The sequence below is a fragment of the Labrus mixtus genome, chromosome 10 (genome assembly GCF_963584025.1).
Source record: "Labrus mixtus chromosome 10, fLabMix1.1, whole genome shotgun sequence".
NCBI lineage: Eukaryota > Metazoa > Chordata > Actinopteri > Labriformes > Labridae > Labrus > Labrus mixtus.
In genome coordinates this window covers 9,562,173-9,586,875 of record NC_083621.1, presented here as the reverse complement: position 1 = coordinate 9,586,875, position 24,703 = coordinate 9,562,173, and the positions used below count along the sequence as shown (strand labels likewise).

Here is a 24,703-nt window from a genome sequence, read left to right as displayed (position 1 = left end):
GGGGGGTGCAGGGTGGGCAGCACAGAGTCAGAGAGAAAGAGGACATTGCTTTGGAGTTAGTCACTGCGGGGAGAGGCTGGGCTCCCTTCCAGCTGGCCTGACGGCTCTATCAAGGAATGTGTGAGACTGGCCTGGGTGGGGCCGTGCACTGAACTGCTCCCTCTGCAAGCCCTGCACAGAGACACAGAGAACTGATCTGCCTCGGGACTGTGGCGTGGTATTTCTCCTCTTTAACACAGCAATGTGTTTTTATTTTTCTTGTCGCACTCTTGGTGACCACACTTGATCCCAATGTGCATGCCTGTGTTTGTATGCGTATGTGTGTGTTTCTGTGTGTGTGTGTGTGTGTGTGTGTATGGTCTCACCAAGGTACTGAGAACAAAAGGAGGCACAACCTGTGTCTTATCTTTTGGGTTTGTGTTCTCAGATAAGCACATTGCTAAGAGTTCTACATGTATGAGACTCTTGTTTAAACATCACATATCTGGAGATTACATAACACCCCTTTCATCAACACATCTCTCAATGACAAGTCAGAAGCACCTCTTTCACAGTCAAATAACCAGCCTACCAGTAGTCCAAATTTTTCACAAGTGACCAAGGCAAATCTTATCTCCCTTAACTTTAGATCCATACTTGAACCACCAAAAATACATTTCTTTCCTACAGACACCTCTTCACCTGAGTATCTACCAATATGGCAGTCTGATTAATACGTCTCTGTAACAAGAGTATGGGCCAGATAGTGTACACAGCTGCTGTAGCGTCTCCCTAACACAAACAAAAAGACAACCATGTATTGGCTGGCATTTATCTCAGCTATGTCCCATCTATTCTTGTATACGACCAATTCAAAAAAAGGACATCAAAACAGTTTACACTAAGGCAAAACATTTTAAGCTTTGCACCAGAGTGGCTGGTTTTATGGAACATGTGTACTAACTCTTCTCCAACTGTTTAGGGTCTCACAAACACAGTTATTGGGTTATTGGGCATAATTTTCAACAAGGTAATGAACAGGGCCGACTGGGGAGGGGGAGGTTAATGATGGGGTTGGAGAGCCTGTCTCAGAAGAATTTTTCAGAGGGACATGTTCCCACCGGCAGATGCCTGTCTGTACACACATCAAGTCTGGTTCTGTTTGTACTGGGACTGACAAAGAGAAAGCTTTGTTTCACAATGTGCCTGTGGGTTGAAGCAATAATCCTAGTGAATCCTGTAAGATTGACTCAGAATGCAGAACAACAAAAATAATGTACACAGTTGCGTCAGTGTTTTAATACTGAAGTTACTTCTGTGGCTGCTCATATCTGCTCAAACACTGCAATGGTTTTATCATTTTCACCTTGGCAGAGCAGCCTTGTCTCACAGTCCGCAGCCGAGAAATGAAACTAAGCCGAGGGATTCAAAAGCGTGTTTCCAAATACATGTCCTTTAACAATTCCCTTTATTCCATGAAACTGAACTGGAAACTGGAGAGATACACAGTGTTCATTTTATCTCCAGAAGTAAATACAACACAAAATACGTGGTAGGATTTATTCAATTAAAGGGAGTATTATTACCTGCAGGGTAAATACTGCTACTATTTGTGGGTTAATTTTTAATGGCATACGCAAAACCTGACTATTGCCTTGGCAAATATGGCGGTGTTTCATGTTGGGACACACCTCTAAAGCAACAGTGAGTTGTATGTGAGGAATAGATTCTGTTATCCATCTAACCTGTGACTGAAACATGAATAGTTATTGCTTAAGAGAGATGTACAGAGAATTTCAGGATTTTTTTGGGGGGAGGGGGGTTTCTTTTGATGAAGAGGAATAACTTTTTGACGACAGCAATACATTATTGCCTTATAAACAATTCTTAAACGTATTGTCTAAATCAATGTCTTGTTTTTTGCTCTTCTTTCAACAGAAGTCAAAAATAAAAGAACCACAGCATCAGACTGAAGCCCTTGGCTTTGCTTGAGCAATCCGAGGTAAGTTTCCTTAGATCTACTGCCAGAAATAAACAACAAATTTGTAACTGGTTAAGTTAAACAAAGAAAAGAACATTTTTCATACCCATCCCACCACTCCAAGACCATCTAGGCAATGTCACCTTAGAACAGAGTTCTGCTATGTGGCTGGACGCCAAACCTCCTTTGGAATGATTGTTGCAAAGCCTCCTTTGAACCTGGAAGGTCATGCCACTGCCATTCAGCTGTGAAAGGCCTGCCTTGTAGAAACCTGACACTAGGCTGCTTCTGCTCCCAGTGCCTCCTCTTTGCACCTCTCTTTCCTCCCCCCAGACACCACCTGTTCTGCTAGAACCCCCTTTCCCCTTCTTATGAAACAAACAACCCTGTCAAAAAATTCTACCAAGTTCATGCTGCTTTAACTGTTTGTTGTCGGCAACTGTGCACAATTTATTTATAAGGAATGGAGGGAAAGCTAGTAAAGAAAAAGAGCAACAGAAAACCTGAAGCATGTGCAGGCGGATGACTAGACATAAGAGAGGCACATTCTAGATATTCAATTGAATTGAATTGAATTGAATTGAATTGAATTGAATTGAATATCTAGAAATGCTCTGTGGTTGCATTTTAGTTAACAAAAGCTTTTTTCTGGCTGGTCGTCCCCACACCTCCCCGTGCTCAGCACACATACCCGGCTGTTCTTAAACATGAAAGATAAACAAGATCAACCACCTCTCTCTGTCTCCATGATTCCCTTTAGCGCTTTTGTAGAAAAATAATTTGGTCTGTGCTCCCAATAGGCTTTCGGTGTGAACACTGGCTGCCTGTTGGAAGATCTCAAGATCTCAACAGAGACATATATAGCATCCGTTCACATATCAATTCATTTCTAATCATGAAATCTTTATTTTGAAAGTATGTTTTTCTCTCGCACAGCTTGTAAAGAGGGCGAGTCTCATATTTGAGACTGAGTTTTGCAAAGAGTTAAGAAAGAGAGTAAAGTCTGTAAATATTTAGGATGCCCGCTGCAGTGTCAATTTGTCAGCTGTCTGGTTTTCAGCAATAGCATCACATTTCCATTGCAACTTGTCTTTTTTCTTTTCCCCTTACAGTCAACTAGTCATCTCACATTCCACAGAATCCCAGCAACAATTCTTCTACACTTTCTCTTTTGCTATCTTTATTTATTTTAGCTATTCTTTACCACCCCCCCCCCCACCCCCCTCTTGAAGGTCCTTCCTTCACTTCTTAAAATATAGCAGCTGAAATTTTCAATTTTGAAGGTGACTGTGTTTCAGAAGAAATGTAGGGATCAAGTAATGAATAAGAAAACTGTTTTCTCTCATCTGCTCCAGGGGAATTTTTGTGAACACATGGATACTGCCCTTGCTTCCCTCTGAGACTGCCTTTTTTTCTAAAGACCAAATCCAGGCAACTATAATAAGTGCCTTGTTTGAGAGTGAATATAAGTCATATTCACAGCCCCCACTCTCAAATGCAGCATAGTTCTATGCTGTCCCTGCAATGTGAGGGAACCTAGATCATGTGAAAAATGTGTGCTATTTCGGTCTGTTTCCGGATATGTAAAATGAGCCATAATAAAACTCACTGGGAAAGCAACAATTCATTTTGGTTTTGTCCAGCTGTGCTTCGATCAGAGTGGAGACACTGTTACTGGTAGTCAGTTGACCTTAAAATATTGTCTTTGGCACTGCAAGCAGTCTTGTTTGGCCTCTTCGTCTCACAGACACATTTCAGTTAGGTTTGATACATATAAGGTTGCAGACTTGGGGTCTTGATAGAGTTGCATAACTAGCCTCAATCAAGGCACACTGAAAAGACAATGAGAGCGAGATTAGGTGGTTTGTGTCATCTGTAAACAAGGTATTGACTGCTTTTATTGTCTGTTACCTGTATTATTATTATTATTATTATTATTATTATTAATAATAATAATAATAATAATAATAATAATAATAAGAAGAAGAATAATAAGAATAATAATAATAACAAACACTATATCTTTGGTATTATCACTCTCATCTGACCTGATCCTTGTTATTTAGTTATATGTATATTAGAGGGAAGGCTTTATATAACGCATACACGTCGATTATTGACTTATGTTAACTGGTGTATTGCATGTTGTGTGCTCATGGACAAGGTCCGGCAAACTAGGAAGACTAGTTTGGACATCTTTTGGGATGTGTTTTTGTTTTCATGGAAAAAGACGGCTCAGCTTTATCTATCATTATTTTCTATATTGACACTGGAACTAGGGTGTCGATGCAGGAACAGGCTGCTTTCCTCAGGGCAGGGTGTGGTTTGCCTCCAAGAAAATGTCCAAAACACAGCATCCAGTAGGGAGGTAGTTGATAGTTTGTGTTTGAGATAGGGTTTGGGCTGTGTTTTATAAAAGGTTTGTCACACCATCTAGTGTTCAGTATAGTGACCTACAAACCTCCCTCATTACTTACAGAGTAAGGTTGGAAAATGTTAAATTCAGAGAAGTACAGAATGTTGTAAAGAAAGTTTTGAAGTAAAAAGCATTTTGTGAACATAAACTGATGCATTATTTGTCATGATTTTCACTTAAATAATGTCTCTTCTTTCAGCAGGAAAACCAAGATTGAGTTTCCATCACACACTAGTTTAAATCGAGGGGAAGAAAATAAAGGTATCTTGCTATTTTAAGTCACAATTAATTTCCTGCTCTTTATTTGATCTTCTTTAGCAACATGGTAATACATATACTCTCACCTTTTCAACTCTGCCTACAACCACTAACTCCTATCCTCCCCCCTTACATTACTTCTTCATTGTACTGTCCTAATTGTTTGTTTTGTTTTTGTTGTTATTCCCTGTTAAAGCGTCTTTGAGTAGCTAGAAAAGTGGTATATAAGACTAATTAATTATTATGTTTATTATTATTATTATTATTATTATTATATACTGAGTATAAAACTTTTTTATTTACTCATTAATTATATGACTATGATCACAGATGGCTGAAGAGGAGGAAACCAGGGAGGTGCTCTTTCCAGACTGGGAGGGTCCTGACAAAACTGGCTTGACTATTGAACAGACAAGTGAAGGAGAGATTTTTGTCAAGGAGGTCAAAGGAGAGTCACCGGCAGCACGGTCTGGAAAAGTATATGAAGGTAGCAAATCCCTTTTTCTCTCACATTATTATGTATGAAGCAATGATAGTCACACTGAATTAATCCTTGATATTTGAATAAAAAAGGATCTTTGCTGCTGTCCCTGTAATATATAGGTGACCAGATTGTAGGCGCCACTGTCTACTTTGATAACATGAGCTCAGAAGAAACAGCTGAGCTACTGAAGACACTGAATCGCCACAAAGTTGGACTGAAACTGCAAAACAGAGACAAATCACCTTGCTGCTCACCTTTGAGCACACCATGCCGTTCACCAATGGGCACGCTGACATGGGAAGGGAAGACCCGCTTTGGAGGTTCCAGTCCAGACATTATTCTTGTAAGTTATTATTTCCTGTAATTATAAAATCAATATTATCTCAAGACATTTTACAAAAAGCAGGTAAAAGACCTTACTCTTTGTTATGTTATGTTAGTCCATCATGAGCACAGCACTTAGCAACATTTAATTTAATCAATGATTAATTAATCAAAAAAGACATGCAAATCCCTTACAGGCCTCTGCATCCAACAACAAACAGGTATAAAGAAGCAAAAAGATCTGCACACCAAAAGCTCCTGTTAAAGAATTTATTTAGCAATAAGTGACTCTTTCTTAGACTTACAGACCTGTCTGGGCAAGTCTCAGGAAATGTCACTTGTTACTAAAAAAATACTTTAATGGGTGCTCCTTGGTATAAAGATAATTTTTCTTCTTTATACCTTATTTGTGGATTAGCCTTTAGACAAAATTCAGGATGCATTAATGTTTCTGTATTCATTCCTTTATTCTCTATCTACAGGGTGGAGATGATGAGGAATATAAGAGAATATATACAAAAAAAATCAAACCAAGGCTGAAGTCTGAAGATCTTGCAGAGGGAGTGGATGTTCGCACAGAACGTCACAGCAGCACAAGCAGTGATGGCAGCACAATTACCACCATCACCCGTCGCATTACTACCTACACTGTGGATATGCCTAGTGGCATAGGTGACCAACTTGAACTTGCAGGCCCAAATCTCAAGGAGCAAAGGCACGAATCTGGTGATGGCTCCCCTCATATCAGAATTTCTCATGGCAGTCCTTCAGGTAAAGTGGAAACAGAAGGTGTTTTTGAGTCAAGTGATGTCTCTTACACTGGGCCAAAAGTTGGCTCAATAGAGACACGCTTGGGCAGTGGGGGAGTTCAGACCACAACAATTACAAGAGATGTAGATAGAGACAGAGGTACAGGACTCAGATTTAAAGGGCCTAACTTTGGAGTAACAGAGGGTAAAGGCCAGAAAGTCTTTGAGATCTCAAGAGGAAATGGAGAGAAAGGTGATGGAAGTATTCAGGTGTTAGAAACAAGTATGACACTAAGCAACAGCTCAAACAGTGGTAGTAGGCAGGTTGTAATAGGCGGTAGGGGAGTTGCAGGGTCAGCTGATGAAAACGGAGGATCAGTTAGTCTGTCTTTGCCAGGACAAAGCATGCAGATGCAAGGAGAAGGTGTTGACAAAAGTTTAGGTGAAAGGACAAAAGTCAAGGTATCTGAAATTACTGTCAGTCACCCACAATCAAAGGGATCAGATAGTACTAATATTCATAATGTCAAACTTGTTGGAGGTCAAAGAGGAATAGATACTGAATTAAGAGATGGCAAGATTGGAGCATCAGCAATAACAGTAGGCAATGTTACCTCAGGTTATTCCTCAGTCCCAGGCAAGATTCCAGTTGCAGGTGTGGATGCCACCCCTATGGGATTAAAGTTCAAAGGTGAACTAAATCCCAACCTGCCAAGCACAAGGCATATAATACAAGCATCTGGAATACAGACTGAATTCCCAGGCCATGAAACTGATGAAACTCTGAGAGGCAGAGAACAGTCAATGGTCAAATTACCTGACATTTCTGGGCCTAGTATCTCCATGTCAGATGTGGATTCAAATACACAAGGTCTTAAACTCAAAGGTACCAAATCAAACATGTCAAGCATTTCTGGACCAGAGATCTCCTTGTCAGGTGTGGATGTCAATTGGAAAGGTCCTTCACTCAAAGGTGATGTTGACCTGTCAGCTCCAAAGATAAAAGGTCAAAAAGGGGAGAGTCCAAGTATAGATATACACCTCCCAAAGGCAAATATTGATTTGAAAGCACCTCATGACATTAAAGGGCCAGAGGTTGATCTGAAAGGTCCAAAACTGGAAGGTGATTTAGGTGTGTCAGCTCCAAAATTAAAGGGAGAAATAAACACACCTAAAATTGACATCCAAGGATCCAATGTTGATATTCAAGACACCAAGGGTGGATTTGGAATGCCGATAATCAAAATGCCAAAGGTTGAGGGTCCAGATGTTGGTATACACCTCCCTAAAGCAAATATTAATTTGAAAGGAGATGATATTGACATTAACACGCAAGATGTTGAAATTGAAGGACCAGATGCCAAACTGAAAGGAACCAAATTTAACATGCCAAACATTTCCGGACCAAAAATCTCAAGGCCAAATATGGATTTCAATCTGAAAGGTGACATTGATGTATCACTTTCAAAGATTGAAGGAGACATGAAAGCACCTGATTTTGACATCAAAGGACCAGAGCTTGATATTAAAGGTCCCAAAGGTGGATTCGAGGTGCCAAAAATCAAAATGCCATCATTTGGCTTCAGTGGTCAGACAGTGGCATGTCCAGATGTTGATATAAACCTTCCCAAAGCAGACATTGATGTGAAAGCACCCGATATTGACATCAAAGGACCAAAACTTGACCTTGAAGGACCAGATGCCAAACTAAAAGGACACAAATTCAAAATGCCAACAATTTCTGGACCCAAAATGTCCATGCCAGACAAGGAATTCAATCAGAAAGGTCCCAAACTCAAAGGTGACGTGGATGTATCATGTCCAAAGATTGAAGGAGACATAGAAGCACCTGATTTTGACATCAAAGGACCACAGGTTGATATTAAAGGTCCCAAAGGTGGACTTGAGATGCCAAAAATCAAAATGCCATCATTAGGCCTCAAAAGTTCAAAAGTGGATTGTCCAGATGTTGATATAAACCTTCCCAAAGCAGACATTGATGTGAAAGCACCCGATATTGACATCAAAGGACCAAAACTTGACCTTGAAGGACCAGATGCCAAACTAAAAGGACACAAATTCAAAATGCCAACAATTTCTGGACCCAAAATGTCCATGCCAGACAAGGAATTCAATCAGAAAGGTCCCAAACTCAAAGGTGACGTGGATGTATCATGTCCAAAGATTGAAGGAGACATAGAAGCACCTGATTTTGACATCAAAGGACCACAGGTTGATATTAAAGGTCCCAAAGGTCGATTTGAGATGCCAAAAATCAAAATGCCATCATTAGGCCTCAAAGGTTCAAAAGTGGATTGTCCAGATGTTGATATAAACCTTCCCAAAGCGGACATTGATGTGAAAGCACCCAATATTGACATCAAAGGACCAAAACTTGACCTTGAAGGACCAGATGCCAAACTAAAAGGACACAAATTCAAAATGCCAACAATTTCTGGACACAAAATGTCCATGCCAGACGTGGACTTCAATCTGAAAGGTCCCAAACTCAAAGGTGACGTGGATGTATCATGTCCAAAGATTGAAGGAGACATAGAAGCACCTGATTTTGACATCAAAGGACCACAGGTTGATATTAAAGGTCCCAAAGGTGGATTCGAGATGCCAAAAATCAAAATGCCATCATTTGGCCTCAAAGGTTCAAAAGTGGATTGTCCAGATGTTGATATAAACCTTCCCAAAGCAGACATTGATGTGAAAGCACCCAATATTGACATCAAAGGGCCACAGCTTGATATTGAAGGTTCCAAAGGTGGATTTGAGATGCCAAAAATCAAATTGCCATCATTTGGCTTCAGTGATCCAAAAGTGTCGTGTCCAGATGTTGATATAAACCTTCCCGAAGCAGACATTGATGTGAAAGCACCCGATATTGACATCAAAGGACCAAAACTTGACCTTGAAGGACCAGATGCCAAACTAAGAGGACACAAATTCAAAATGCCAACAATTTCTGGACCCAAAATGTCCATGCCAGACGTGGACTTCAATCTGAAAGGTCCCAAACTCAAAGGTGACGTGGATGTATCATGCCCAAAGATTGAAGGAGACATAGAAGCACCTGATTTTGACATCAAAGGACCACAGGTTGATATTAAAGGTCCCAAAGGTGGATTCGAGATGCCAAAAATCAAAATGCCATCATTTGGCCTCAAAGGTTCAAAAGTGGAATGTCCAGATGTTGATATAAACCTTCCCAAAGCAGACATTGATGTGAAAGCACCCAATATTGACATCAAAGGGCCACAGCTTGATATTGAAGGTTCCAAAGGTGGATTTGAGATGCCAAAAATCAAATTGCCATCATTTGGCTTCAGTGATCCAAAAGTGTCGGGTCCAGATGTTGATATAAACCTTCCCGAAGCAGACATTGATGTGAAAGCACCCGATATTGACATCAAAGGACCAAAACTTGACCTTGAAGGACCAGATGCCAAACTAAAAGGACACAAATTCAAAATGCCAACAATTTCTGGACACAAAATGTCCATGCCAGACGTGGACTTCAATCTGAAAGGTCCCAAACTCAAAGGTGACGTGGATGTATCATGTCCAAAGATTGAAGGAGACATAGAAGCACCTGATTTTGACATCAAAGGACCACAGGTTGATATTAAAGGTCCCAAAGGTCGATTCGAGATGCCAAAAATCAAAATGCCATCATTAGGCCTCAAAGGTTCAAAAGTGGATTGTCCAGATGTTGATATAAACCTTCCCAAAGCAGACATTGATGTGAAAGCACCCGATATTGATATCAAAGGACCAAAACTTGACCTTGAAGGACCAGATGCCAAACTAAAAGGACACAAATTCAAAATGCCAACAATTTCTGGACCCAAAATGTCCATGCCAGACGTGGACTTCAATCTGAAAGGTCCCAAACTCAAAGGTGACGTGGATGTATCATGTCCAAAGATTGAAGGAGACATAGAAGCACCTGATTTTGACATCAAAGGACCACAGGTTGATATTAAAGGTCCCAAAGGTGGATTCGAGATGCCAAAAATCAAAATGCCATCATTTGGCCTCAAAGGTTCAAAAGTGGATTGTCCAGATGTTGATATAAACCTTCCCAAACCAGACATTGATGTGAAAGCACCCAATATTGACATCAAAGGGCCACAGCTTGATATTGAAGGTTCCAAAGGTGGATTTGAGATGCCAAAAATCAAAATGCCATCATTTGGCTTCAGTGATCCAAAAGTGTCGGGTCCAGATGTTGATATAAACCTTCCCGAAGCAGACATTGATGTGAAAGCACCCGATGTTGACATCAAAGGACCAAAACTTGACCTTGAAGGACCAGATGCCAAACTAAAAGGACACAAATTCAAAATGCCAACAATTTCTGGACCCAAAATGTCCATGCCAGACATGGACGTCAATCTGAAAGGTCCCAAATTCAAAGGTGACGTGGATGTATCATGTCCAAAGATTGAAGGAGACATAGAAGCACCTGATTTTGACATCAAAGGACCACAGCTTGATATTAAAGGTCCCAAAGGTGCATTCGAGATGCCCAAAATCAAAATGCCATCATTCGGCCTCAAAGGTTCAAAAGTGGATTGTCCAGATGTTGATATAAACCTTCCCAAAGCAGACATTGATATGAAAGCACCCAATATTGACATCAAAGGGCCACAGCTTGATATTGAAGGTTCCAAAGGTGGATTTGAGATGCCAAAAATCAAAATGCCATCATTTGGCTTCAGTCGTCCAAAAGTGTCGTGTCCAGATGTTGATATAAACCTTCCCAAAGCAGACATTGATGTGAAAGCACCCAATATTGACATCAAAGGACCAAAACTTGACCTTGAAGGACCAGATGCCAAACTAAAAGGACACAAATTCAAAATGCCAACAATTTCCGGACCCAAAATGTCCATGCCAGACGTGGACTTCAATCTGAAAGGTCCCAAACTCAAAGGTGACGTGGATGTATCATGTCCAAAGATTGAAGGAGACATAGAAGCACCTGATTTTGACATCAAAGGACCACAGGTTGATATTAAAGGTTCCAAAGGTGGATTCGAGATGCCAAAAATCAAAATGCCATCATTTGGCCTCAAAGGTTCAAAAGTGGATTGTCCAGATGTTGATATAAACCTTCCCAAAGCAGACATTGATGTGAAAGCGCCCAATATTGATATCAAAGGGCCACAGCTTGATATTGAAGATCCCAAAGCTGGATTTGAGCTGCCAAAAATCAAAATGCCATCATTTGGCCTCAAAGGTTCAAAAGTGGATTGTCCAGATGTTGATATAAACCTTCCCAAAGCAGACATTGATGTGAAAGCACCCGATATTGATATCAAAGGGCCAGATTTTGACATTGAAGGACCAGATGCCAAACTAAAAGGACACAAATTCAAAATGCCAACAATTTCTGGACCCAAAATGTCCATGCCAGACGTGGACTTCAATCTGAAAGGTCCCAAACTCAAAGGTGACGTGGATGTATCATGTCCAAAGATAGAGGGAGACATAGAAGCACCTGATTTTGACATCAAAGGGCCACAGCTTGATATTGAAGGTTCCAAAGGTGGATTTGAGATGCCAAAAATCAAAATGCCATCATTTGGCTTCAGTCGTCCAAAAGTGTCATGTCCAGATGTTGATATAAACCTTCCCGAAGCAGACATTGATGTGAAAGCACCCGATATTGATATCAAAGGACCAAAACTTGACCTTGAAGGACCAGATGCCAAACTAAAAGGACACAAATTCAAAATGCCAACAATTTCTGGACCCAAAATGTCCATGCCAGACGTGGACTTCAACCTGAAAGGTCCCAAACTCAAAGGTGACGTGGATGTATCATGTCCAAAGATTGAAGGAGACATAGAAGCACCTGATTTTGACATCAAAGGACCACAGGTTGATATTAAAGGTCCCAAAGGTGGATTCGAGATGCCAAAAATAAAAATGCCATCATTTGGCCTCAAAGGTTCAAAAGTGGAATGTCCAGATGTTGATATAAACCTTCCCAAAGCAGAAATTGATGTGAAAGCACCCGGTGTTGACATCAAAGGACCAAAACTTGACCTTGAAGGACCAGATGCCAAACTAAAAGGACACAAATTCAAAATGCCAACAATTTCTGGACCGAAAATGTCCATGCCAGACGTGGACTTCAATCTGAAAGGTCCCAAACTCAAAGGTGATGTGGATGTATCATGTCCAAAGATTGAAGGAGACATAGAAGCACCTGATTTTGACATCAAAGGGCCACAGCTTGATATTGAAGGTTCCAAAGGTGGATTTGAGATGCCAAAAATCAAAATGCCATCATTTGGCTTCAGTCGTCCAAAAGTGTCGTGTCCAGATGTTGACATAAACCTTCCCGAAGCAGACATTGATGTGAAAGCACCTGATATTGATATCAAAGGACCAAAACTTGACTTTGAAGGACCAGATGCCAAACTAAAAGGACACAAATTCAAAATGCCAACAATTTCTGGACCCAAAATGTCCATGCCAGACGTGGACTTCAATCTGAAAGGTCCCAAACTCAAAGGTGACGTGGATGTATCATGTCCAAAGATTGAAGGAGACATAGAAGCACCTGATTTTGACATCAAAGGACCACAGGTTGATATTAAAGGTTCCAAAGGTGGATTTGAGATGCCAAAAATCAAAATGCCATCATTTGGCCTCAAAGGTTCAAAAGTGGATTGTCCAGATGTTGATATAAACCTTCCCGAAGCAGACATTGATGTGAAAGCACCCGATATTGATATCAAAGGACCAAAACTTGACCTTGAAGGACCAGATGCCAAACTAAAAGGACACAAATTCAAAATGCCAACAATTTCTGGACCCAAAATGTCCATGCCAGATGTGGACTTCAATCTGAAAGGTCCCAAACTCAAAGGTGATGTGGATGTATCATGTCCAAAGATTGAAGGAGACATAGAAGCACCTGATTTTGACATCAAAGGGCCACAGCTTGATATTGAAGGTTCCAAAGGTGGATTTGAGATGCCAAAAATCAAAATGCCATCATTTGGCTTCAGTCGTCCAAAAGTGTCGTGTCCAGATGTTGATATAAACCTTCCCGAAGCAGACATTGATGTGAAAGCACCCGATATTGATATCAAAGGACCAAAACTTGACCTTGAAGGACCAGATGCCAAACTAAAAGGACACAAATTCAAAATGCCAACAATTTCTGGACCCAAAATGTCCATGCCAGATGTGGATTTCCATCTGAAAGGTCCCAAACTCAAAGGTGACGTGGATGTATCATGTCCAAAGATTGAAGGAGACATAGAAGGACCTGATTTTGACATCAAAGGACCACAGGTTGATATTAAAGGTCCCAAAGGTGGATTTGACGTGCCAAAAATCAAAATGCCATCATTTGGCCTCAAAGGTTCAAAAGTGGATTGTCCAGATGTTGATATAAACCTTCCCGAAGCAGACATTGATGTGAAAGCACCCGATATTGACATCAAAGGACCAAAACTTGACCTTGAAGGACCAGATGCCAAACTAAAAGGACACAAATTCAAAATGCCAACAATTTCTGGACCCAAAATGTCCATGCCAGACGTGGACTTCAATCTGAAAGGTCCCAAACTCAAAGGTGACGTGGATGTATCATGTCCAAAGATTGAAGGAGACATAGAAGCACCTGATTTTGACATCAAAGGACCACAGCTTGATATTAAAGGTCCCAAAGGTGGATTCGAGATGCCAAAAATCAAAATGCCATCATTTGGCCTCAAAGGTTCAAAAGTGGAATGTCCAGATGTTGATATAAACCTTCCAAAACCAGACATTGATGTGAAAGCACCCGATATTGATATCAAAGGACCAAAACTTGACCTTGAAGGACCAGATGCTAAACTAAAAGGACACAAATTCAAAATGCCAACAATTTCTGGACCCAAAATGTCCATGCCAGACGTGGACTTCAATCTGAAAGGTCCCAAACTCAAAGGTGACGTGGATGTATCAGCTCCAAAGATTAAGGGAGACATAGAAGCACCTGATTTTGACATCAAAGGACCACAGCTTGATATTGAAGGTCCCAGAAGTGGATTTGAGATGCCAAAATTCAAAATGCCATCATTTGGCCTCAAAGGTTCAAAAGTGGAATGTCCAGATGTTGATATAAACCTTCCCAAAGCAGACATTGATGTGAAAGCACCCAATATTGACATTCAAGGGCCAGATTTTGACATTGAAGGACCAGATGCCAAACTAAAGGGACCCAAATTTAACCTGCCAAAAATTTCTGGACCCAAAATGTCCATGCCAGACGTGGACTTCAATCTGAAAAGTCCCAAACTCAAAGGTGACGTGGATGTATCATGTCCAAAGATGGAGGGAAACATAAAAACTCCTAAAGTTGACATCAAAGGTTCAGATGTTGACATTGACGTTGGCACAACTGGCATGAAGAAAACAAAGTTCAAAATGCCAAAATTTGGATTCAAGGGTTCAAAGATAAAGACCCCTGACAAAGAATTGAAAGTAGAAAAAGGTGAAATCAACATTAAAGGCAATACTATGAGCTCAGCGGATCTAGACCTTGACTTGGAACTGACCGGATCAAAAATAAAGGGATCGAAATTCAAAATGCCAAAATTTGGATTCAGAAGCCCAAAGGTTGAAGAACCAGAGATTGATGTGAGTTTCCCAAAGACAGAAATAGATGTTAATGCCCCAGATTTGGATATTAAAGCACCTGACATTGACATTGAGAGCCCAAGTGGCAAAATCAAAGGACCGAAATTCAAAATGCCAACAATTTCTGGACCAAACATTTCTATGCCAGACATTGACTTCAATCTGAGAGGTCCAAAACTCAAAGGTGATGTAGATGTGTCAGCTCCAAAGATAGAGGGAGACATAAAAACACCTGATTTTGACATAAAAGGACCACAGGTTGATATTGAAGGTCCCAATGGTGGATTCGAGATGCCAAAATTCAAAATGCCATCATTTGGCCTCAAAGGTTCAAAAGTGGAATGTCCAGAGGTTGATATAAACCTTCCCAAAGCAGACATTGATGTGAAAGCACCCAATATTGACATCAAAGGGCCAGATTTTGACATTGAAGGACCAGATGCCAAACTAAAAGGACACAAATTCAAAATGCCAACAATTTCTGGACCAAACATTTCTATGCCAGACATTGATTTCAATCTGAAAGGTCCCAAACTCAAAGGTGACCTGGATGTATCATGTCCAAAGATTAAGGGAGACATAGAAGCACCTGATTTTGACATCAAAGGACCACAGCTTGATATTGAAGGTCCCAGAAGTGGATTTGAGATGCCAAAATTCAAAATGCCATCATTTGGCCTCAAAGGTTCAAAAGTGGAATGTCCAGATGTTGATATAAACCTTCCCAAAGCGGAAATTGATGTGAAAGCACCCGATATTGACATCAAAGGACCAAAACTTGACATTGAAGGACCAGATGCCAAACTAAAAGGACACAAATTCAAAATGCCAACAATTTCTGGACCAAACATTTCTATGCCAGACATTGATTTCAATCTGAAAGGTCCCAAACTCAAAGGTGACCTGGATGTATCATGTCCAAAGATTAAGGGAGACATAGAAGCACCTGATTTTGACATCAAAGGACCACAGCTTGATATTGAAGGTCCCAGAAGTGGATTTGAGATGCCAAAATTCAAAATGCCATCATTTGGCCTCAAAGGTTCAAAAGTGGAATGTCCAGATGTTGATATAAACCTTCCCAGAGCAGACATTGATGTGAAAGCACCCAATGTTGACATCAAAGGACCAAAACTTGACCTTGAAGGACCAGATGCCAAACTAAAAGGACACAAATTCAAAATGCCAACAATTTCTGGACCAAACATTTCTATGCCAGACATTGATTTCAATCTGAAAGGTCCCAAACTCAAAGGTGACGTGGATGTATCATGTCCAAAGATTAAGGGAGACATAGAAGCACCTGATTTTGACATCAAAGGACCACAGCTTGATATTGAAGGTCCCAGAAGTGGATTTGAGATGCCAAAATTCAAAATGCCATCATTTGGCCTCAAAGGTTCAAAAGTGGAATGTCCAGATGTTGATATAAACCTTCCCAAAGCAGACATTGATGTGAAAGCACCCAATATTGACATCAAAGGGCCAGATTTTGACATTGAAGGATCAGATGCCAAACTAAAAGGACCCAAATTTAACCTGCCAAAAATGTCTATGCCAGACATGGATTTCAATCTGAAAAGTCCAAAACTCAAAGGTGATGTAGATGGGTCAGCTCCAAAGATAGAGGGAGACATAAAAACACATGATTTTGACATCAAAGGACCACAGGTTGATATTGAAGGTTCCAGAAGTGGATTTGAGATGCCAAAATTCAAAATGCCATCATTTGGCCTCAAAGGTTCAAAAGTGGAATGTCCAGATGTTGATATAAACCTTCCCAAAGCAGAAATTGATGTGAAAGCACCCGATGTTGACATCAAAGGACCAAAACTTGACCTTGAAGGACCAGATGCCAAACTAAAAGGACACAAATTCAAAATGCCAACAATTTCTGGACCCAAAATGTCCATGCCAGACGTGGATTTCAATCTGAAAGGTCCCAAACTCAAAGGTGACGTGGATGTATCATGTCCAAAGATTGAAGGAGACATAGAAGCACCTGATTTTGACATCAAAGGACCACAGGTTGATATTAAAGGTCCCAAAGGTGGATTTGAGATGCCAAAAATCAAAATGCCATCATTTGGCCTCAAAGGTTCAAAAGTGGAATGTCCAGATGTTGATATAAACCTTCCCAAAGCAGACATTGATGTGAAAGCACCCGATGTTGACATCAAAGGACCAAAACTTGACCTTGAAGGACCAGATGCCAAACTAAAAGGGCACAAATTCAAAATGCCAACAATTTCTGGACCAAACATTTCTATGCCAGACATTGATTTCAATCTGAAAGGTCCCAAACTCAAAGGTGACATGGATGTATCATGTCCAAAGATTGAAGGAGACATAGAAGCACCTGATTTTGACATCAAAGGACCACAGGTTGATATTAAAGGTCCCAAAGGTGGATTTGAGATGCCAAAAATCAAAATGCCATCATTTGGCCTCAAAGGTTCAAAAGTGGAATGTCCAGATGTTGATATAAACCTTCCCAAAGCAGACATTGATGTGAAAGCACCCGATGTTGACATCAAAGGACCAAAACTTGACCTTGAAGGACCAGATGCCAAACTAAAAGGACACAAATTCAAAATGCCAACAATTTCTGGACCAAACATTTCTATGCCAGACATTGATTTCAATCTGAAAGGTCCCAAACTCAAAGGTGACGTGGATGTATCATGTCCAAAGATTAAGGGAGACATAGAAGCACCTGATTTTGACATCAAAGGACCACAGCTTGATATTGAAGGTCCCAGAAGTGGATTTGAGATGCCAAAATTCAAAATGCCATCATTTGGCCTCAAAGGTTCAAAAGTGGAATGTCCAGATGTTGATATAAACCTTCCCAAAGCAGACATTGATGTGAAAGCACCGAATATTGACATCAAAGGACCAGATTTTGACCTTGAAGGACCAGATGCCAAACTAAAAGGACACAAATTCAAAATGCCAACAATTTCTGGACCAAACATTTCTATGCCAGACATTGATTTCAATCTGAAAGGTCCCAAACTCAAAGGTGACGTGGATGTATCATGTCCAAAGATTAAGGGAGACATAGAAGCACCTGATTTTGACATCAAAGGACCACAGCTTGATATTGAAGGTTCCAGAAGTGGATTTGAGATGCCAAAATTCAAAATGCCATCATTTGGCCTCAAAGGTTCAAAAGTGGAATGTCCAGATGTTGATATAAACCTTCCCAAAGCAGAAATTGATGTGAAAGCACCCGATGTTGACATCAAAGGACCAAAACTTGACCTTGAAGGACCAGATGCCAAACTAAAAGGACACAAATTCAAAATGCCAACAATTTCTGGACCAAACATTTCTATGCCAGACATTGATTTCAATCTGAAAGGTCCCAAACTCAAAGGTGACGTGGATGTATCATGTCCAAAGATTAAGGGAGACATAGAAGCACCTGATTTTGACATCAAAGGACCACAGCTTGATATTGAAGGTCCCAGAAGTGGATTTGAGATGCCAAAATTCAAAATGCCATCATTTGGCCTCAAAGGTTCAAAAGTGGAATGTCCAGATGTTGATATAAACCTTCCCAAAGCAGAAATTGATGTGAAAGCACCCGATGTTGACATCAAAGGACCAAAACTTGACCTTGAAGGACCAGATGCCAAACTAAAAGGACACAAATTCAAAATGCCAACAATTTCTGGACCAAACATTTCTATGCCAGACATTGATTTCAATCTGAAAGGTCCCAAACTCAAAGGTGACGTGGATGTATCATGTCCAAAGATTAAGGGAGACATAGAAGCACCTGATTTTGACATCAAAGGACCACAGCTTGATATTGAAGGTCCCAGAAGTGGATTTGAGATGCCAAAATTCAAAATGCCATCATTTGGCCTCAAAGGTTCAAAAGTGGAATGTCCAGATGTTGATATAAACCTTCCCAAAGCAGAAATTGATGTGAAAGCACCTGATGTTGACATCAAAGGACCAAAACTTGACCTTGAAGGACCAGATGCTAAACTAAAAGGACACAAATTCAAAATGCCAACAATTTCTGGACCCAAAATGTCCATGCCAGACGTGGACTTCCATCTGAAAGGTCCCAAACTCAAAGGTGACGTGGATGTATCATGTCCAAAGATTAAGGGAGACATAGAAGCACCTGATTTTGACATCAAAGGACCACAGGTTGACATTGAAGGTCCCAGAAGTGGATTTGAGATGCCAAAATTCAAAATGCCATCATTTGGCCTCAAAGGTTCAAAAGTGGAATGTCCAGATGTTGATATAAACCTTCCCAAAGCAGACATTGATGTGAAAGCACCCAATATTGATATCAAAGGGCCAGATTTTGACATTGAAGGACCAGATGCCAAACGAAAAGGACACAAATTCAAAATGCCAACAATTTCTGGACCAAACATTTCTATGCCAGACATTGATTTCAATCTGAGAGGTCCAAAACTCAAAGGTGATGTAGATGTGTCAGCTCCAAAGATAGAGGGAGACATAAAAACACCTGATTTTGACATCAAAGGACCACAGCTTGATATTGAAGGTCCCAGAAGTGGATTTGAGATGCCAAAATTCAAAATGCCATCATTTGGCCTCAAAGGTTCAAAAGTGGAATGTCCAGATGTTGATATAAACCTTCCCAAAGCAGACATTGATGTGAAAGCACCGAATATTGACATCAAAGGGCCAGATTTTGACCTTGAAGGACCAGATGCCAAACTAAAAGGACACAAATTCAAAATGCCAACAATTTCTGGACCCAAAATGTCCATGCCAGACGTGGACTTCAATCTGAAAGGTCCCAAACTCAAAGGTGACGTAGATGTATCATGTCCAAAGATTGAAGGAGACATAGAAGCACCTGATTTTGACATCAAAGGACCACAGGTTGATATTAAAGGTCCCAAAGGTGGATTTGAGATGCCAAAAATCAAAATGCCATCATTTGGCCTCAAAGGTTCAAAAGTGGAATGTCCAGATGTTGATATAAACCTTCCCAAAGCAGAAATTGATGTGAAAGCACCCGATGTTGACATCAAAGGACCAAAACTTGACCTTGAAGGACCAGATGCCAAACTAAAAGGACACAAATTCAAAATGCCAACAATTTCTGGACCAAACATTTCTATGCCAGACATTGATTTCAATCTGAAAGGTCCCAAACTCAAAGGTGACGTGGATGTATCATGTCCAAAGATTAAGGGAGACATAGAAGCACCTGATTTTGACATCAAAGGACCACAGCTTGATATTGAAGGTCCCAGAAGTGGATTTGAGATGCCAAAATTCAAAATGCCATCATTTGGCCTCAAAGGTTCAAAAGTGGAATGTCCAGATGTTGATATAAACCTTCCCAAAGCAGACATTGATGTGAAAGCACCGAATATTGACATCAAAGGACCAGATTTTGACCTTGAAGGACCAGATGCCAAACTAAAAGGACACAAATTCAAAATGCCAACAATTTCTGGACCAAACATTTCTATGCCAGACATTGATTTCAATCTGAAAGGTCCCAAACTCAAAGGTGACGTGGATGTATCATGTCCAAAGATTAAGGGAGACATAGAAGCACCTGATTTTGACATCAAAGGACCACAGCTTGATATTGAAGGTTCCAGAAGTGGATTTGAGATGCCAAAATTCAAAATGCCATCATTTGGCCTCAAAGGTTCAAAAGTGGAATGTCCAGATGTTGATATAAACCTTCCCAAAGCAGAAATTGATGTGAAAGCACCCGATGTTGACATCAAAGGACCAAAACTTGACCTTGAAGGACCAGATGCCAAACTAAAAGGACACAAATTCAAAATGCCAACAATTTCTGGACCAAACATTTCTATGCCAGACATTGATTTCAATCTGAAAGGTCCCAAACTCAAAGGTGACGTGGATGTATCATGTCCAAAGATTAAGGGAGACATAGAAGCACCTGATTTTGACATCAAAGGACCACAGGTTGATATTGAAGGTCCCAGAAGTGGATTTGAGATGCCAAAATTCAAAATGCCATCATTTGGCCTCAAAGGTTCAAAAGTGGAATGTCCAGATGTTGATATAAACCTTCCCAAAGCGGAAATTGATGTGAAAGCACCCGATGTTGACATCAAAGGACCAAAACTTGACCTTGAAGGACCAGATGCCAAACTAAAAGGACACAAATTCAAAATGCCAACAATTTCTGGACCAAACATTTCTATGCCAGACATTGATTTCAATCTGAAAGGTCCCAAACTCAAAGGTGACGTGGATGTATCATGTCCAAAGATTAAGGGAGACATAGAAGCACCTGATTTTGACATCAAAGGACCACAGCTTGATATTGAAGGTCCCAGAAGTGGATTTGAGATGCCAAAATTCAAAATGCCATCATTTGGCCTCAAAGGTTCAAAAGTGGAATGTCCAGATGTTGATATAAACCTTCCCAAAGCAGAAATTGATGTGAAAGCACCTGATGTTGACATCAAAGGACCAAAACTTGACCTTGAAGGACCAGATGCCAAACTAAAAGGACACAAATTCAAAATGCCAACAATTTCTGGACCAAACATTTCTATGCCAGACATTGATTTCAATCTGAAAGGTCCCAAACTCAAAGGTGACGTGGATGTATCATGTCCAAAGATTAAGGGAGACATAGAAGCACCTGATTTTGACATCAAAGGACCACAGCTTGATATTGAAGGTCCCAGAAGTGGATTTGAGATGCCAAAATTCAAAATGCCATCATTTGGCCTCAAAGGTTCAAAAGTGGAATGTCCAGATGTTGATATAAACCTTCCCAAAGCAGAAATTGATGTGAAAGCACCCGATGTTGACATCAAAGGACCAAAACTTGACCTTGAAGGACCAGATGCCAAACTAAAAGGACACAAATTCAAAATGCCAACAATTTCTGGACCAAACATTTCTATGCCAGACATTGATTTCAATCTGAAAGGTCCCAAACTCAAAGGTGACGTGGATGTATCATGTCCAAAGATTAAGGGAGACATAGAAGCACCTGATTTTGACATCAAAGGACCACAGGTTGATATTGAAGGTCCCAGAAGTGGATTTGAGATGCCAAAATTCAAAATGCCATCATTTGGCCTCAAAGGTTCAAAAGTGGAATGTCCAGAGGTTGATATAAACCTTCCCAAAGCAGACATTGATGTGAAAGCACCCAACATTGAGATCAAAGGGCCAGATTTTGACATTGAAGGATCAGATGCCAAACTAAAAGGACCCAAATTTAACCTGCCAAAAATCTCTATGCCAGACATGGATTTCAATCTGAAAGGTCCTAAACTTAAAGGCGATGTGGATTTGTCAACTCCTTACATGCAAGGCGAACTAAAAGGACCAGATATTGGACTAAAAGGAAGAGTGGATGAATCTTTGCCTAAATTGGAGGGAGACATCAAAATTTCAAATGCCAAAACAGCAGTTCCCACCATGGGGGGTGTGGCTATTGGTTCTGTAAAAACAGGTGTTTCATTTCCTAAGTTCAAAGGACCAAAGTTTGGAATGAAAGCCCCTGACGTTGAGGGGCCTGAATCAACTGTTAATACACCAACGCTCAATGTAGGTGCAAAAGGTTCCAATACAGACTTTAGTCTCCCATATACTGAGGCAAGTCTTGATGCTCCTGATATTAATATACATGTGAAGGGGAAGAAGGGCAAATTTAAACTCCCTAAAGTTAAAGTAAAGGGGAAGAAACCTGAAGTTGATGTAGGACCACCAGGAGTAGACTTGGATCTAGATGCACCAAGTATCAATGTCAAAGGAAAAAAGGGAAAGAAGCCTCTTTTTGGTAAGCTTAATTTCCCTGATGTGGAATTAGATATCAAATCGTCCAAATTGAAAGGCGATGGATCTTTTGCTGGGGGACTGAAATCACCTGACATAGATTTACCATCTTCAAGCTTCAACACTGCCATTGAGTCTTCTGGTACTGGCAGTTCAAGCATTAAACTGGAAAGGCCAGATGTAAATCTCAAGACTCCTAAAATCAAAATTTCAAATCCAAACTTATCTGCTCCTGATATTGATGTAGATCTAAATAGACATGGAGAGGCAAAAATGTTTAAAGGCCAACATTTTTATGTGAAAGGTGGTGCAGAGTTTGACTCTAATGTTCCTGGTGGCCTTCATTTCCCAGAAGGTACTGTAACATTTCCCAAAATGAAGGTACCAAAATTTGGTATTGCTCTGCCTCAGTTGGAAGGGCTTCAAGGTGGAGACAATTTTGAATCAGATCTTGGAGCTAGTGGAAGCATAAACATACAGTCTCCATCTGTTATCCAAGTCGGTTCACAGAATACTGAGGTTCCCAATCCAGAACTTCGGCACAGTGAAGGCAAAATAAAGGTAAAGATGCCAAAGTTTTTTGGCAAATCAAAAGGAAAGGGCAGTAGTGTGGGTGACCTTCGGGGTCCAGAGGTAGACTTAAGTACAAGTGGGAAAGGCGGCAAGGTCTCTAAAGACCTAAGTGCATTGGAGGGTGATACTGGGCTTAGTATGTCAACAAAAGGCAAATCAGCCTCACTGGATCTATTTAAGAAATCAAGGCACCGATCTTCTTCTCTGAGTGATGAGGGAGGGCTTGAAGTTAATTCTCCCTCTGCTCACTTAGAGGCCGAGGGAGGTGACATTTCATTAGACCTAGGAGGAAGCAAGGTCAAAGGAAAGAAAGGCAAGTTGAAGTTTGGCACCTTTGGAGGTTTTGGTTCAAAGTCAAAAGGCTCATATGAAGTGACACTTGGTGAGGACAGTGGAGCAGGACTGGAGGGAAGTGCAGGTGTTTCTGTACCTACTAAGAAAACAAGATTGTCCTCAACTTCGAGCAGTGACAGTGGTTCAAGAGGTGGTTTCAGGTTCCCAAGGCTTGAATTATCTGTTTCACCAAAAAAATGAATAACTCTGAGGAAAATTAAAATTTCCTACCCCCAAATACCCTCTCCTAACATAGCTCTTCACATCAGTCCTTAAAAACCTAAGGAGACATACCCAGTCATTATTGTTGTTAAATGTGTACGTCCTTTTTCAGTTAAAGACTGGAGTGCATGAGATCATTTAAAATCCCTCTAAACTGTAAATAAGATTAATTTGTTTTGTAATAATAGATATTTGTACATAGTCCAGATTTAATAAATATATATGCAATCTCACCAATATTTCATCCATAGTTGAATACAGGGTTAGTCTTTTTTTTTCCTATTTCATTCTATGAGATGACTATTTTGAATTAATCGGTGTGGTTTATTTGTATCCAGGGGTCAATTGCACAGAACAGTGAGACTAGTTATTTTTGAAGGAAAATGTTGTCTATACACCCTGACACATGCATAAGCAGTTACTGTTTTTATTGTATGACATGTGTTTATTTTCATGCTTTGATACCATATAATCAGTGCAGAATCCCATTTCAACTTTGAGCTGGCCTGCAACAATTGCAAAGACAATCACTGTTTTGAAACTATCATCCCTCTGAAGTGCTGTCCATAGTTTTCTTTTCATTTAAGAATTTTTTACCCATACATTTTTCTGCAATTTATCAAAATATGATTTTTCTTTTTCTTTTTATTCATTTTGTTTCATAACCCTGTCATTGAAATGCTTCACTCTTTCACAATCATCCATATTGTTACCCTAATTTTCTGTCACTCTGCCTTTGTACAGATGCTTTTTGATAATGCAAACAATGTAATACAAACAATGTAACAAATAAACACTCACTTTTTGATGTCAATTGTTATGTACAAAATATATGTTGATAAATATTTGATGGAAATAGGGTATGATTTTTGGGGTCTATTCTTTTGAGTACATTCTTCCAAATAAATATAATAAAATGATTTTTAGAATTATAA

The 24,703-nt window shown here is 40.2% G+C and overlaps 1 protein-coding gene across 4 annotated transcripts in view; it reads left to right on the top strand.

The window, feature by feature from the left end:
• Positions 1–24,703, top strand: part of ahnak (AHNAK nucleoprotein) — a 30,235-nt gene extending 5,532 nt beyond the window's left edge. The window contains exons 2-12 of one of the 4 annotated variants that reach the window (XM_061047988.1): positions 1,918–1,981; positions 4,576–4,637; positions 4,965–5,121; positions 5,238–5,461; positions 5,925–7,635; positions 7,978–11,745; positions 11,908–14,604; positions 14,740–15,834; positions 15,976–19,746; positions 19,888–21,786; positions 22,129–24,703. In XM_061047988.1, coding sequence (XP_060903971.1) covers positions 4,965–5,121; positions 5,238–5,461; positions 5,925–7,635; positions 7,978–11,745; positions 11,908–14,604; positions 14,740–15,834; positions 15,976–19,746; positions 19,888–21,786; positions 22,129–23,747 — 16,941 coding nt within the window. In that variant the 5' untranslated portion in view covers positions 1,918–1,981; positions 4,576–4,637 and the 3' untranslated portion in view covers positions 23,748–24,703. Of the gene's footprint in view, positions 1–1,917; positions 1,982–4,575; positions 4,638–4,964; positions 5,122–5,237; positions 5,462–5,924; positions 7,636–7,977; positions 19,747–19,887; positions 21,787–22,128 lie in introns of all 4 variants that reach the window. The other 3 variants (XM_061047987.1, XM_061047986.1, XM_061047985.1) reach the window with 3 other exon arrangements.